Raw genomic sequence first — 11,123 nt, forward strand, 5'->3', positions numbered from 1 at the left:
GAGGATGGGGAGGGTCTGCAGATAGATTTAGGTAGGTTAAGTGAGTGGGCAAGGGTCTGGCAGATAGAGTACAATGTTGGTAAATGTGAAGTTATCCACTTTGGAAGTAAAAAATAGTAGGTCAGAGTATTATTTAAATGGTGAAAGATTGCAACATGCTGTTGCATAGATGGACTTAAGAGTGTTCGTACATGAACAAGTTAATTTTCAGGTGCAACAGGTAATCAGGAAGGCAAATGGAATACTGGGTTTCATTGCCAGAGGGATTGAATTTAACAGCAGAGAGGTTCTGCTGCAATTGCACAAAGTGTTGGTGAGGCCACACCTGGAGCATTGTGCGCAGTTCTGGTCTCCTTACTGAGGCTTTGGAGGCAGTGCTGAGGAGGTTCACCAGATTGATTCTGGAGATGAGGGAGTTACCTCTACGAGGAGAGGTTGAACAGTCTGGGACTGTAGAATTTAGAAGAATGAGAGGGGATCTTATAGAAATATATAAAATTATGAAAGGGATAGATAAGATAGAGGCAGGCAAGTTGTTTCCACTGGTGGGCCAGACTAGGACTAGAGGACATGGCCTCAAAATTAACTGAGTACATTTAGGACAGAGGTGAGAAGGAACTGCTTTTCCCAGAGAGTAGTGAATCTGCAACCAGCTCAGAAACATATCCACAATGAAGACAACCAGCAGAGCTACAAATCTTTATAAAAACCTTAAACACCTACGGTGAAATATGCTAAGACAAGCAAGGAAACGCAAATCCTGTGCCAATTGCCTAAGCACTAAGAACAACTCAGATTCCTACAAGGATTTTAGATTTAGATTACTTACAGTGTGGAAACAGGCCCTTCGGCCCAACAAGTCCACACCGACCCTCTGACCCAACCGTACCCATTCCCCTACATTTACCCATTCACCTAACACTATGGGCAATTTAGCATGGCCAATTCATCTAACCTGCACATTTTTGGATTGTGGGAGGCAACCGGAGTACCCGGAGGAAACCCATGCAGCCACAGTGAGAAAGGCAACTGTCTATGTGGAGTTTGCACAGAGACGGGAATTGAATCCAGGTCTCTGGCGCTGTGAGGCAGCAGTGCTAACCACTGTGCCACTGTGCTGCCCATAAAATGGGATGTCAAAAGGAACTGAACCAAATAAATTCCAGAAGACACAGTACAGCAGCATTTCACAGGAGGCTCCAAAGCACTGTGGATGTCGCCTAGACAGGGGACGAAACATCTACAAATCAACTTCCCTGCTCAGCTAACATACACTCACTACTCGTAGTTGTGGGTATGGAATTCTCTGCCCAAGGAAGCAGTGATGGCATCTTCATTAAATATATTCAAGACATATTTGGTTGGGTTTTTGCATGGTCGGGGAATTAGGGGTTATGGGGATAATGCAGGTAGGAGGAGCTGAGACGATGGAAAGATCAGCCATGACCTTAATGAATGGCAGAGCAGCTCAACAGGCCAAATGGCCTACTCTTACTTCAATTACTATGAAACTATTCCAGATTATAATCAGTTGCTGTAAAAAGGCTCCTCACCAGCATAACTTCTTTGGCAATTATTTTAAACATATATCTTCTGGTTGCAGATCCTTCTGCCACTGCAACCAGTTTTTCCCTATTTAGTAAGCATGTCATGATTTTGACATCAAGTCTGCTGAATCCCTTTTAAAAAGGAAGACAATGTCCATACTCTCCAAGTAATCCACTCTTCCTAAAGAAGAATGCCCAAAGTTGGGCACAATACTACAGCTGGGCCCTGACCTGTGATTTATAAGAGTTTGGCATAACTTTGTTTTCGTACTCCATACCTTTCCCTATAAAGCTAAATATCTTTTGTGAAAAAAACTTCTCAACTCAACACGGTCAACACTTCAAGTGTTAATATCAAATTAAACTGTGAACAAAAATATTGTAACAAGCATACACACTAGTCTTTAATGAAAATTGATTTACTTAATGCATTGGAACTTTAATCATGACTTTTTTTCATAGAAAGTATCCACATGTCCAGTGAGTATTAAAAAAAAGTTGGCTTGTGCCTGATCACCACTTTTCCTCTACCCCAATATTTCATTGTAAATACTATGGAACTTTGAGGTTAGCCATATCCAGTATTGAATTCTAATTTAAATTTTTTTTATAAAGTTTGGAAAACTACATGTAGTCCTCAGGTTTGCAACAGGGTTCTGTACTTGAGTACATTTGTAAGTCAATTTGTAAGCAAGTCAGAATATAATACAGGACATTGCAAAGTGGCTGTCTGTAAACCATGGGAAATATAGCAAATTGGATCCTTAAAATGAATATTCATACCCTTCTGTATGGGATTGCATTAATAAGTATGGGACTGCCTGTAAAATTACTACTATCAGAACAAAGGACTACTAAAACCTGCAACCACAGACCACATACTCAAATCAAATATCAACAGAAATTAACAGGGCCACGTCTTGTGCTTTATGCAAATGTAAGAAAGAAAGTGCTGCTGACAAATCTAGTTTTAACAATAATTACATCTATGGGCACTAAACTCATAAGTTTTCATGTAAGCAAACACTTCAAGATTTTAGATTTTCTCCATTGTTCAGCAAGATAATTCCAAATGGAATGATTCTATCATGCAAAATGGAAGAGCAGGTATTGCTGCTAAAATGAAGAATTTTTTTCATCTGCTTATTAATAGGATGTGACCATTGCCATTTATTGCCCATTCTAAACTTCCCTTGATAAAAGGTGTGACAGACTGGTTGGTACATCAAAAATACAGCTCAGGAGAGTTTTAATCTAGTGACAGTGAAGAACTAGCAATATGGTTCTGAGTCAGCATGGTGTATAACTTAGCAGTGTTCCCATGGGTCTGCTGCCCTTACCCTTCTTCAATAGTAGGGACTTCAGGTATAGAATATTTATTAGTTTTTCATTTAAAAAAAAAGGAAATTTGCCTCCCTTTCGTTGTCTGGCATATATGTGACTTCAGACTAACAAAGACAATGACTCTTAACTATCCTGAAATGGCAAAACGCTTCACATTGTGACCTGCTATCTCTTCTACAAATTGCACATATATTAATAGTATAGTCAGCAAAGTGCCTTGCACAGTCACATTCTCCAAGAGTTCTTACCTCCAGAAACAATTTGGCTTCTTGTAAGCTAGTGTGTTTAAACACATTCTTCTATGTGAGTACTGCTCCTGTACGAGAAAATAAAATCCAACACCGATTTCAGAACACTAGAAAGACATTTAAGAACACAAGATCTTCCACGCTCTATCTTTACAGATAGCTTTTCTTCAGTCTTGCACAATGATCTAATTAAAAACTTGCAAGTAAAACAATGGTAGCTGGAGTTTAATCTGGGCAAGTGCAAGATCCTGCATTTTGGGAAATGTTAAGGAAATGTATACAGTTAACCACAGGATCTTGAACAGCATTGATGTACAGAGGGATCTTGGGGGTTCAAGTCTGTAGCTCCCTGAAAGTAGCCACACAAGTAGATAGAGTGCTAAGGAAGGCATAGGGAACATTTGTCTTTAATGGTCGGAAAATTGAGTACAAGAGTCAGGAAGTCTTGTTGCAGCTTTATAAGACTTTGGTTAGGCCACACTTCGAGTATTGTGTTCAATTCTGGTCACCACACTACAGGAAGGATGTGGAGGCTTTGGAGAGGGTGTAGAAGAGGTTCACCAGGATGCTGCCTGGTAATCCAGATAATCCCAAAGCATTTTATTCTTATATAAGCAACCAGGTAACTAGAGAAAGGATTGGTCCACTAAAGAATAAATGAAGAAAGGCTATGTGTCCAACCTGGGTGAGATTCTGAATGATCACTTTGCATCAGTGTTCACTGAGGAGAGGAACATGATGAATGTTGAGATTAGAGATAGAAGTTTGATTATTCTGGATCACATTGTCATAAGTAGGGAAGATGTGTTGGGTAGGCTAGACGTTATTAAGGTGGACAAATCCCCAGGACCGGATGGGATATATCCCAGGTTGCTTAGGGAGGCGAGAGAGGAAATAGCTGAGGCCCTGACAGATATCTTTGTGGCATCCTTAAATACAGGTGAGGTGCCAGAGGACTGGTAGGTTGCTCATGTTGTCCCCCTGTACAAGAAGGGTACTAGGGATATTCCAGGTAACTACAGACCAGTGAGACTGACGTCAGTGGTGGGAAAGTTGCTGGAGAAGGTACTGAGGGATAGGATCTATTTATATTTAGAAAAGAATGGGCTTATCAGTAATAGGAGAAAGTGAGGACTGCAGATGCTGGAGATCAGAGCTGAAAATGTATTGCTGGAAAAGCACAGCAGGTCAGGCAGCATCCTAAGAGCAGGAGAATCAACGTTTTGGGCATGAGCCCTTCTTCAGGATTCCTGAAGAAGGGCTCATGCCCGAAACATCGATTCTCCTGCTTCTTGGATGCTGCCTGACCTGCTGTGCTTATCAGTAATAGGCAACATGGCTTTGTGCCGGGGAGATCGTGCCTTACCAACTTAAGAGTTTTTTAAAGAAGTGACCAAGTTGATAGATGAAGGAAGAGCTGTTGATGTCATATACATGGACTTTAGTAAGGCGTTGGATAAGGTTCCCCATGGTAAACTAATGGAGAAAGTGAAGTCAAATGGCGTGCAGGGTGTTCTAGCTAGGTGGATAAAGAACTGGTTGAGCAACAGGAGACAGAGTGTAGTAGTTGAAGGGAGTTTCTCAAAATGGAGAAAGGTGACCAGTGGTGTTCCATAGGGTTCAATGCTGGGGCCACTGTTGTATGTGATATACATAAATGACCTGGAAGAGGGCACTGTTGGTATGATCAGCAAGTTTGCAGATGACAAGATGATTGGTGGACTAGCAGAAAGCATAAGGGACTGTCAAAGAATCCAGAAGAATATAGATAGACTGGAGAGTTGGCGGAAAAGTGGCAGATGGAGTTCAATCCAGGGAAATGTGAGGAGATGCATTTAGGCAAGGAATTAAGGGCTACAGGGAGAATGCGGGTAAGTGGAGTTGAAATGCCCATCAGCCATGATTGAATGGCGGAGTGGACTCGATGGGCCGAATGGCCTTACTTCCGCGCCTATGTCATATGGTCTTAAGTCTAATTCTAGAGCGAATTATACAATGAACGGAAGAGCCTTGGGAAAAGTTTATGAGCAGAGAGATCTGGGAGTGCAGGTCCATTATACCCTGAAGATTGCTGCACAGGTGGATAGAGTGGTCAAGAAGACATATGGTATGCTTGCCTTCATCGGACGGGGTATTGAGTACAAGAACTGGCAGGTCATGTTAAAATTATACATGACATTGGTTCGGCCGCATTTAGAATACTGTGTACAGTTCTGGTCACCACATTACCAAAAGGACGTGGATGCTTTGGAGAGGGTGCAGAGAAGGTTTACGAGGATGTTGCCTGGTATAGAAGGTACTGGTTCTGAAGAGGGATTGAGTAGGTTAGGTTTGTTTTCATTAGAAAAAAAAGGAGATTGAGGGGGCACCTAATTGAGGTTTACAAAATCATGAAGGGTTTTGACAGATAGAGATAACCTTTTTCCCAGAATGAAGGATTCAATAACGAGAGGTCATGCTTTCAAGATGAGAGGTGAAAGTTTAAGGGAGATACACACGGCAAATAGTTTACACAGAGGGCGGTGGGTCTCTGGAACACATTGTCAGCAGAGGTTGTAGAGGCAGGCACGGTAGATTAATTTAAGATGCGTCTGGACAGAGAGTAGGTGGGAAGCAGAGAGGTACAGATAGAGTCAGAGATGTTCAGCATGGAAACAGACTCTTCGGTCCAACCTGTCTATGCCGACCAGATATCCCAACCAGTCTCGTTGCTTAGGAATTGGACGACGGGTTTAGACAGTAGATTTGCATCGGCTCAGGCTCGGACGGCCGAAAGACCTGTTCCTGGGCTGTAAATTTTCTTTGTTCTTTATTAGAGGGCATGAGCTATAAGGAGAGACTAGAGAAACTCAGGTTGTTTTCTCTGAAATGTCAGGGCTGAGGGGAGACTTGATAGAAGTCTATAAAATTATGAGATGCATAGATAGGGTTGATGGTCAGAATCTTTTCCCCCAGAGTTGAAGTGTTTAATTCTAAAAGGGCATACATCCAAGGGAGATGTAAGGGGTAAGTTTTTTTTAAAAACAGAGATTGGTAGGAGTCTGGTTCATGCTGCCAGTGGTTTTGGTGAAGGCAGATATGAATGGGGCATTTAAGGGACTCTTGGATAAGCACATGAATATGCAAGGAATGGAGGGATATAGACAAAGGACAGACAGAAGGGATTAGTTTAATTTGATCTGGTGTTCAGCACAACATTGTGAGCTAAACAGCCCATTCCTGTGCTGTACACTTCTATGTTCCATGACTCTGAGGCACCAATGGCTATTGTGGAACACCAGCTGCAAGGCCCCTTAAACCCCTGCCTTTTTGTTAGTGCATGCAAGCTCCACTGAATTCTGATTGTTGAGAAAAAAAAAAGCAGAATTCGTCAGCGGTTTGGAAGAAACACTCCTTTCATCAACTCATTATCTCAGAATACAACAGGACCTTGATCAGATGGGCCAATGGACTGAGGAGTAGCAGATGAGTTTTTGAGTTGGGTATGTATTTGGGTTAGTATCCCAAAAACAGGGTTGTCTTATTTTCTCTGTTTCAATTTTTGAACTCCTGGAAGAGCCATGGGTATTGTTATTTTATCAAGAAATATTTATTCCACGTTTTGACCCCTTATTGTCCCTACACCAAGATTTGTTGATGCAGGCAGAATTGAGAAAAGCCATTTTTTGTTTGTTTTAGTTGTTTGTCTTTTTTCAGAGAGTCACTGGAGTTTCGTTTTGGTTAAAAAAAACAAGAAAACTTTATTTTTTAAAAAGGGCAAATTATGCTTTACTCTGGGCTTAACCCAGTGCTGTTCTTAGCCCAGGAGTGTCTGATAGGGGTGGGGCTTGACCTTTTTGTTTAAAAGAGTAGAAGAGTGGCAGATAGAGTTTAATTTAGATACATGTAAGATGTTGCATTTTGGCAAGGCAAATAAGAGCAAGACTCAAACAGTTAATGGTAGGACCCTGGGGAGTGTTGCCAAACAAAAAGACCTAAAGGTGCAGGTGCACAGTTCCTTGAAAGTGGAATCACAGATAGACATGATGGCGAAGAAAGCATTTGGCATGATTGCCTTCATAAGTCAGAACACAGTATATAGGAATTGGGATGTCATGTTGTGGTTGCACAGGTCAATGGTGAAGCCACGTTTAAAACACTGTAAAATTCTCATTGCTCTTCTATAGGAAGGACGTTGTTAAACTTGAGAGGTTGCAGAAAAGATTTATAAGGACATTGCCAGGACTGGAGGGTTTGAGTTATAGGGATAGGCGGAATACATGGATGCTTTTTCCTTGGAGCATCAGAAGGGTGACTTTATAGAGATTTATAAAACTACTAGATGCATGGGCAGGGTGAAAAATCCTAGGGTAGGAATGCCCAAAACTACAGGGCATAGGTTTAAGATGAGAGGAAAAATATTGAAACAGGACCTGAAAGGGAACTTTTTTTTGTGCAGAGGGTGGTACACATATGGAATGAGCAGCTAGAGGAAGTGGTGGTGGTGTGTACAGTTCAAAGACATCTGGACAAGTGTACGAGTAGGAAGGATTGACAGGGATACAGGCCAAATGCTGGCAAGACTAGATTAATTTAGGATAGCTGGTTAGCATGGACGAGTTGGACCAAAGGGTCTGTTTCCATGCTGTATGAGTCTATGACTCCATCAACACTTAGATGGCCTCTTTTCCACACCTTCCTCCCTGATTAATGCTTTTCAAACACCCCAAATTTTAATACTGGGATCACACAAAATCTGAGGCATTCACTTTGACTAAATGAAGCATAGAGTTACACGTATAGATTGGAGATGTGTTCTCTTGAGAAAAGGTGAAGAGGAGATTTCAGAGAAAGTCATGAAGTATCTAAATAGTGAAGTAGAAACTGTTCCCATTGCTAATGCATTATAAATAAACCCATTGAACTTGAACGAACAGGAAAATCCCACAGTGACGGGAGGGATTTTAAATCCTTAGTCCAGCGAGTAGTTAGGATCTGAAATGCCCTGCCAGAGAGCAGGGTGTTCGTATCGGGGTTTTGAAAAGGGAAATGGATAAGCACCTGATGAAAGAGAAATAGGTGTACAGTATTCCAGGGGAAGGGGCCGGGAACTAGCTGAGCTGTTGCAGTAGTACAGTACCTGTATAGATAATGACAGACCGAGTGAGTTACATTGTAACGACAATTACGATTCTACGCCGAATAGAAACGCGTCCACATCCCGATAAGCATTTCTGCCAAGGTTATACTAAGGAGTTTTGACAATTGGTTAACGCTGGGCAGGGTGACCTTCTTCTCACCCCCTCGGGCCTCGCACCTTGTCCTTCGGCTCCTTCCTTGCCTTCAACAGACCATGCCGTTGACAGACGCTGCGAGCCAGCAAAAGGCTGGTTGAAGGGATCTCATAGTCCCGGCGACCGTTGAACAGGCAGCTCGCGAACCCGCTTTGCTTATTCCACGCGCACCAACGGCTCAAACACAGCGCCATTTTTACCGGTTTCTCCCATCCTGTCCCGTCCCCGGCGAAGGGGCTTGGGAATGCCTGCCTGAACAAATTGTACCATGAATATTTTTTCATTTGAAAACAATGTGTGTCAGTTTTAGAACAGCCCGAACGGAAACCTACTAGTAAAATAATAATGGTAATTAAAAACTGATTAATTTTACACATCACAGAGGGTGATGCAGTTTGACCCGGAAATTATTCTCTAGTGGGAAATTGCTTGGGATTGTTTGAAGCAGTCTTTTTTGAAAAATTCTCTATTTGTAATTCGACTTTTTCCCCATTTGAAGAGCCTGTGGGCGAAGAACTGGCGTTGAGTTCTGCTTTTCTACTGAATCAAAATATCAATAGAGTTGGCTCATCTGTAAATATTAATCATCGTAGTTTATACACTGTTCAATTGCCTTCCAAAAGAGTTACGCCCATCTTCCGACTGAAATATGCTACGTATTTTGCATAAAACGCAAGAGTCAGTACGTGTTGGATCCTTGTTAAAATGAAACAGATCAAAGAAAAGCACTATGGTTGCGAGCATAGAACTCAAACGTTATACAAAGATAATGATTTTGGGATTGATTTGGGAATCAACTGTTGGGATTTTCTGTCGGGGGAAAAGTACAGAACTTGAAGTTGTTTCTGTTCCAGAATGTGATTCAGCTGATTCCAACCATTTTGCCAACAGTGATAATTTGAATTATAGCGAGATTAACAGCAAAAGGGTTTCCTTGGATCGCTGGAATTTATCGTCCCAAAAGTTAATAGGTAAAATCATCTTGCATGTAGTACAAGCAGTGAAGTAGGTAGATTATTTACTGGCCTTTTAAAGTCCAGCAGTTGACAATACCATGAAGATAGATGTTTTAACGTTTTAGATAGAGTTAATGGTGGTTATCTTTTCCCTAGGATGTGGGATTTCAAGAGTAGGAGTGCATTTTTAAGGTGAGAGGAGAGAGATTTAAAAAAAGACGAGAGGCAAATGCTTTACACAAAGGGTGGTTTGCATGTGTAATGAACTTTCTGAGGATGTGGGTACAATTACAACGTTTAAAAGACATTTGGATAGATACATGACTAGGAAACGTTTGGATGGATATGGGCCAGGAGCAGGCAGGTGGGACTAGTTTAGTTTTGGGATTATGTTTGGTATGGACTGGTTGGACCAAATGGTCTGTTTTCGTGTTTTCTATAATAAGGAATCTTCCATTTTAAGACAGGCAAAGAGGAATTGTTCATCTTTGGAATTTTGCATCTGGAAATTTGTGGAAGGTGAATCATTGAATACACCCAAGACTAAGATAGATATATTTTTGAACAATAGTTGAGATTGACGAGAGTGGGAAAATGGAATTGATAAGCATTGATTTTATTGGATGAAGGAGCAAGGTGAAGAACCGTATGGCTAATTCCTGCTCCTTGCTCTTATGTTCTATTACCAGTACCGATAATAGTAAGCAAATTGCACATAGTTTCTGTCCATGAGAAGTGAACACAGATACCCAGATTCAGTTGTTGACTAAATTAATGTGAAGGGAAAGTGAGGTCTGCAGATGCTGGAGATCAGAGATGGAAATGTGTTGCTGGAAAAGCGCAGCAGGTCAGGCAGCATCTAGGGAACAGGAGAATCGACGTTTCAGGCATTAGCCCTTCTTCAGGAATGAGGAAAGTTGGTCCAGCAGGCTAAGATAAAAGATAGGGAGGAGGGACTTGAGGGAGGGGCGTCGGAAATGTGATAGGTGGAAAGAGGTCAAGGTGAGGGTGATAGGTCAGACTGGGGTGGGGGCGGAGAGGTCGGGAAGAAGATTGCAGGTTAGGAAGGCGGTGCTGAATTCGATGGATTAGACTGAGACAAGGTGGGGAGAGGGGAAATGAGGAAACTGGTGAAATCCGAGTCCATCCCTTGTGGTTGGAGGGTTCCTAGCCGGAAGATGAGGCGTTCTTCCCCTAACCGTCGTTTCGCTGTGGTCTGACGATGGAGGAGTCCAAAGACCTGCATAGCCTTGGTGGAGTGGGAGGGGGAATTGAAATGTTGAGCTACAGGGTGGTTGGGTTGGTTGGTCCGGGTGTCCCAGAGGTGTTCCCTGAAACGCTCCGCAAGCAGGCGGCCCGTCTCCCCAATATAGAGGAGGCCACATCGGGTGCAAAGGATGCAATAGATGATATGTGTGGAGGTACAGGTGAATCCGGCTACGAACCCTCCAACCACAAGGGATGAACTCGGATTTCACCAGTTTCCTCATTTCCCCTCCCCCCAGCCTGTCTCAGTCAAACCCATCAAATTCAGCACCGCCTTCCTAACCTGAGATCTTCTTCCCGACCTCTCCGCCCCCACCCCAGTCTGACCTATCACCCTCACCTTGACCTCTTTCCACCTATCACATCTCCGACGCCCCTCCCCCAAGTCCCTCCTCCCTACCTTTTATCTTAGCCTGCTGGACAAACCTTCCTCATTCCTGAAGGGCTAATTCCCGAAACGTCGATTCTCCTGTTCTCTGGATGCTGCCT

The 11,123-nt window shown here is 42.6% G+C and overlaps 2 protein-coding genes across 11 annotated transcripts in view; one reads left to right on the plus strand and one right to left on the minus strand.

The window, feature by feature from the left end:
- Positions 1 to 8,789, minus strand: part of pdss1 (prenyl (decaprenyl) diphosphate synthase, subunit 1) — a 55,717-nt gene extending 46,928 nt beyond the window's left edge. For 4 of the 8 annotated variants that reach the window (XM_043690553.1, XM_043690554.1, XM_043690552.1 and 1 more), the window contains exons 1-2: positions 8,436 to 8,789; positions 3,140 to 3,207 (exon numbers count right to left, since the gene is read on the minus strand). In XM_043690553.1, the coding sequence (XP_043546488.1) occupies positions 3,140 to 3,207; positions 8,436 to 8,789 (422 nt within the window). The other 4 variants (XM_043690556.1, XM_043690558.1, XM_043690555.1 and 1 more) reach the window with 4 other exon arrangements.
- Positions 8,790 to 8,835: 46 nt separating this feature from the next.
- The window catches only part of LOC122550062 (protein adenylyltransferase SelO-like), a 113,654-nt gene continuing 111,366 nt past the window's right edge, over positions 8,836 to 11,123 (plus strand). Inside the window, exon 1 of one of the 3 annotated variants that reach the window (XM_043690538.1) lies at positions 8,836 to 9,383. In XM_043690538.1, coding sequence (XP_043546473.1) covers positions 9,143 to 9,383 — 241 coding nt within the window. In that variant the 5' untranslated portion in view covers positions 8,836 to 9,142. The remainder of the gene's footprint in view (positions 9,384 to 11,123) is intronic. The other 2 variants (XM_043690536.1, XM_043690537.1) reach the window with 2 other exon arrangements.

Source organism: Chiloscyllium plagiosum, chromosome 5, assembly GCF_004010195.1.
Source record: "Chiloscyllium plagiosum isolate BGI_BamShark_2017 chromosome 5, ASM401019v2, whole genome shotgun sequence".
In the NCBI taxonomy this organism is placed as follows: domain Eukaryota; kingdom Metazoa; phylum Chordata; class Chondrichthyes; order Orectolobiformes; family Hemiscylliidae; genus Chiloscyllium; species Chiloscyllium plagiosum.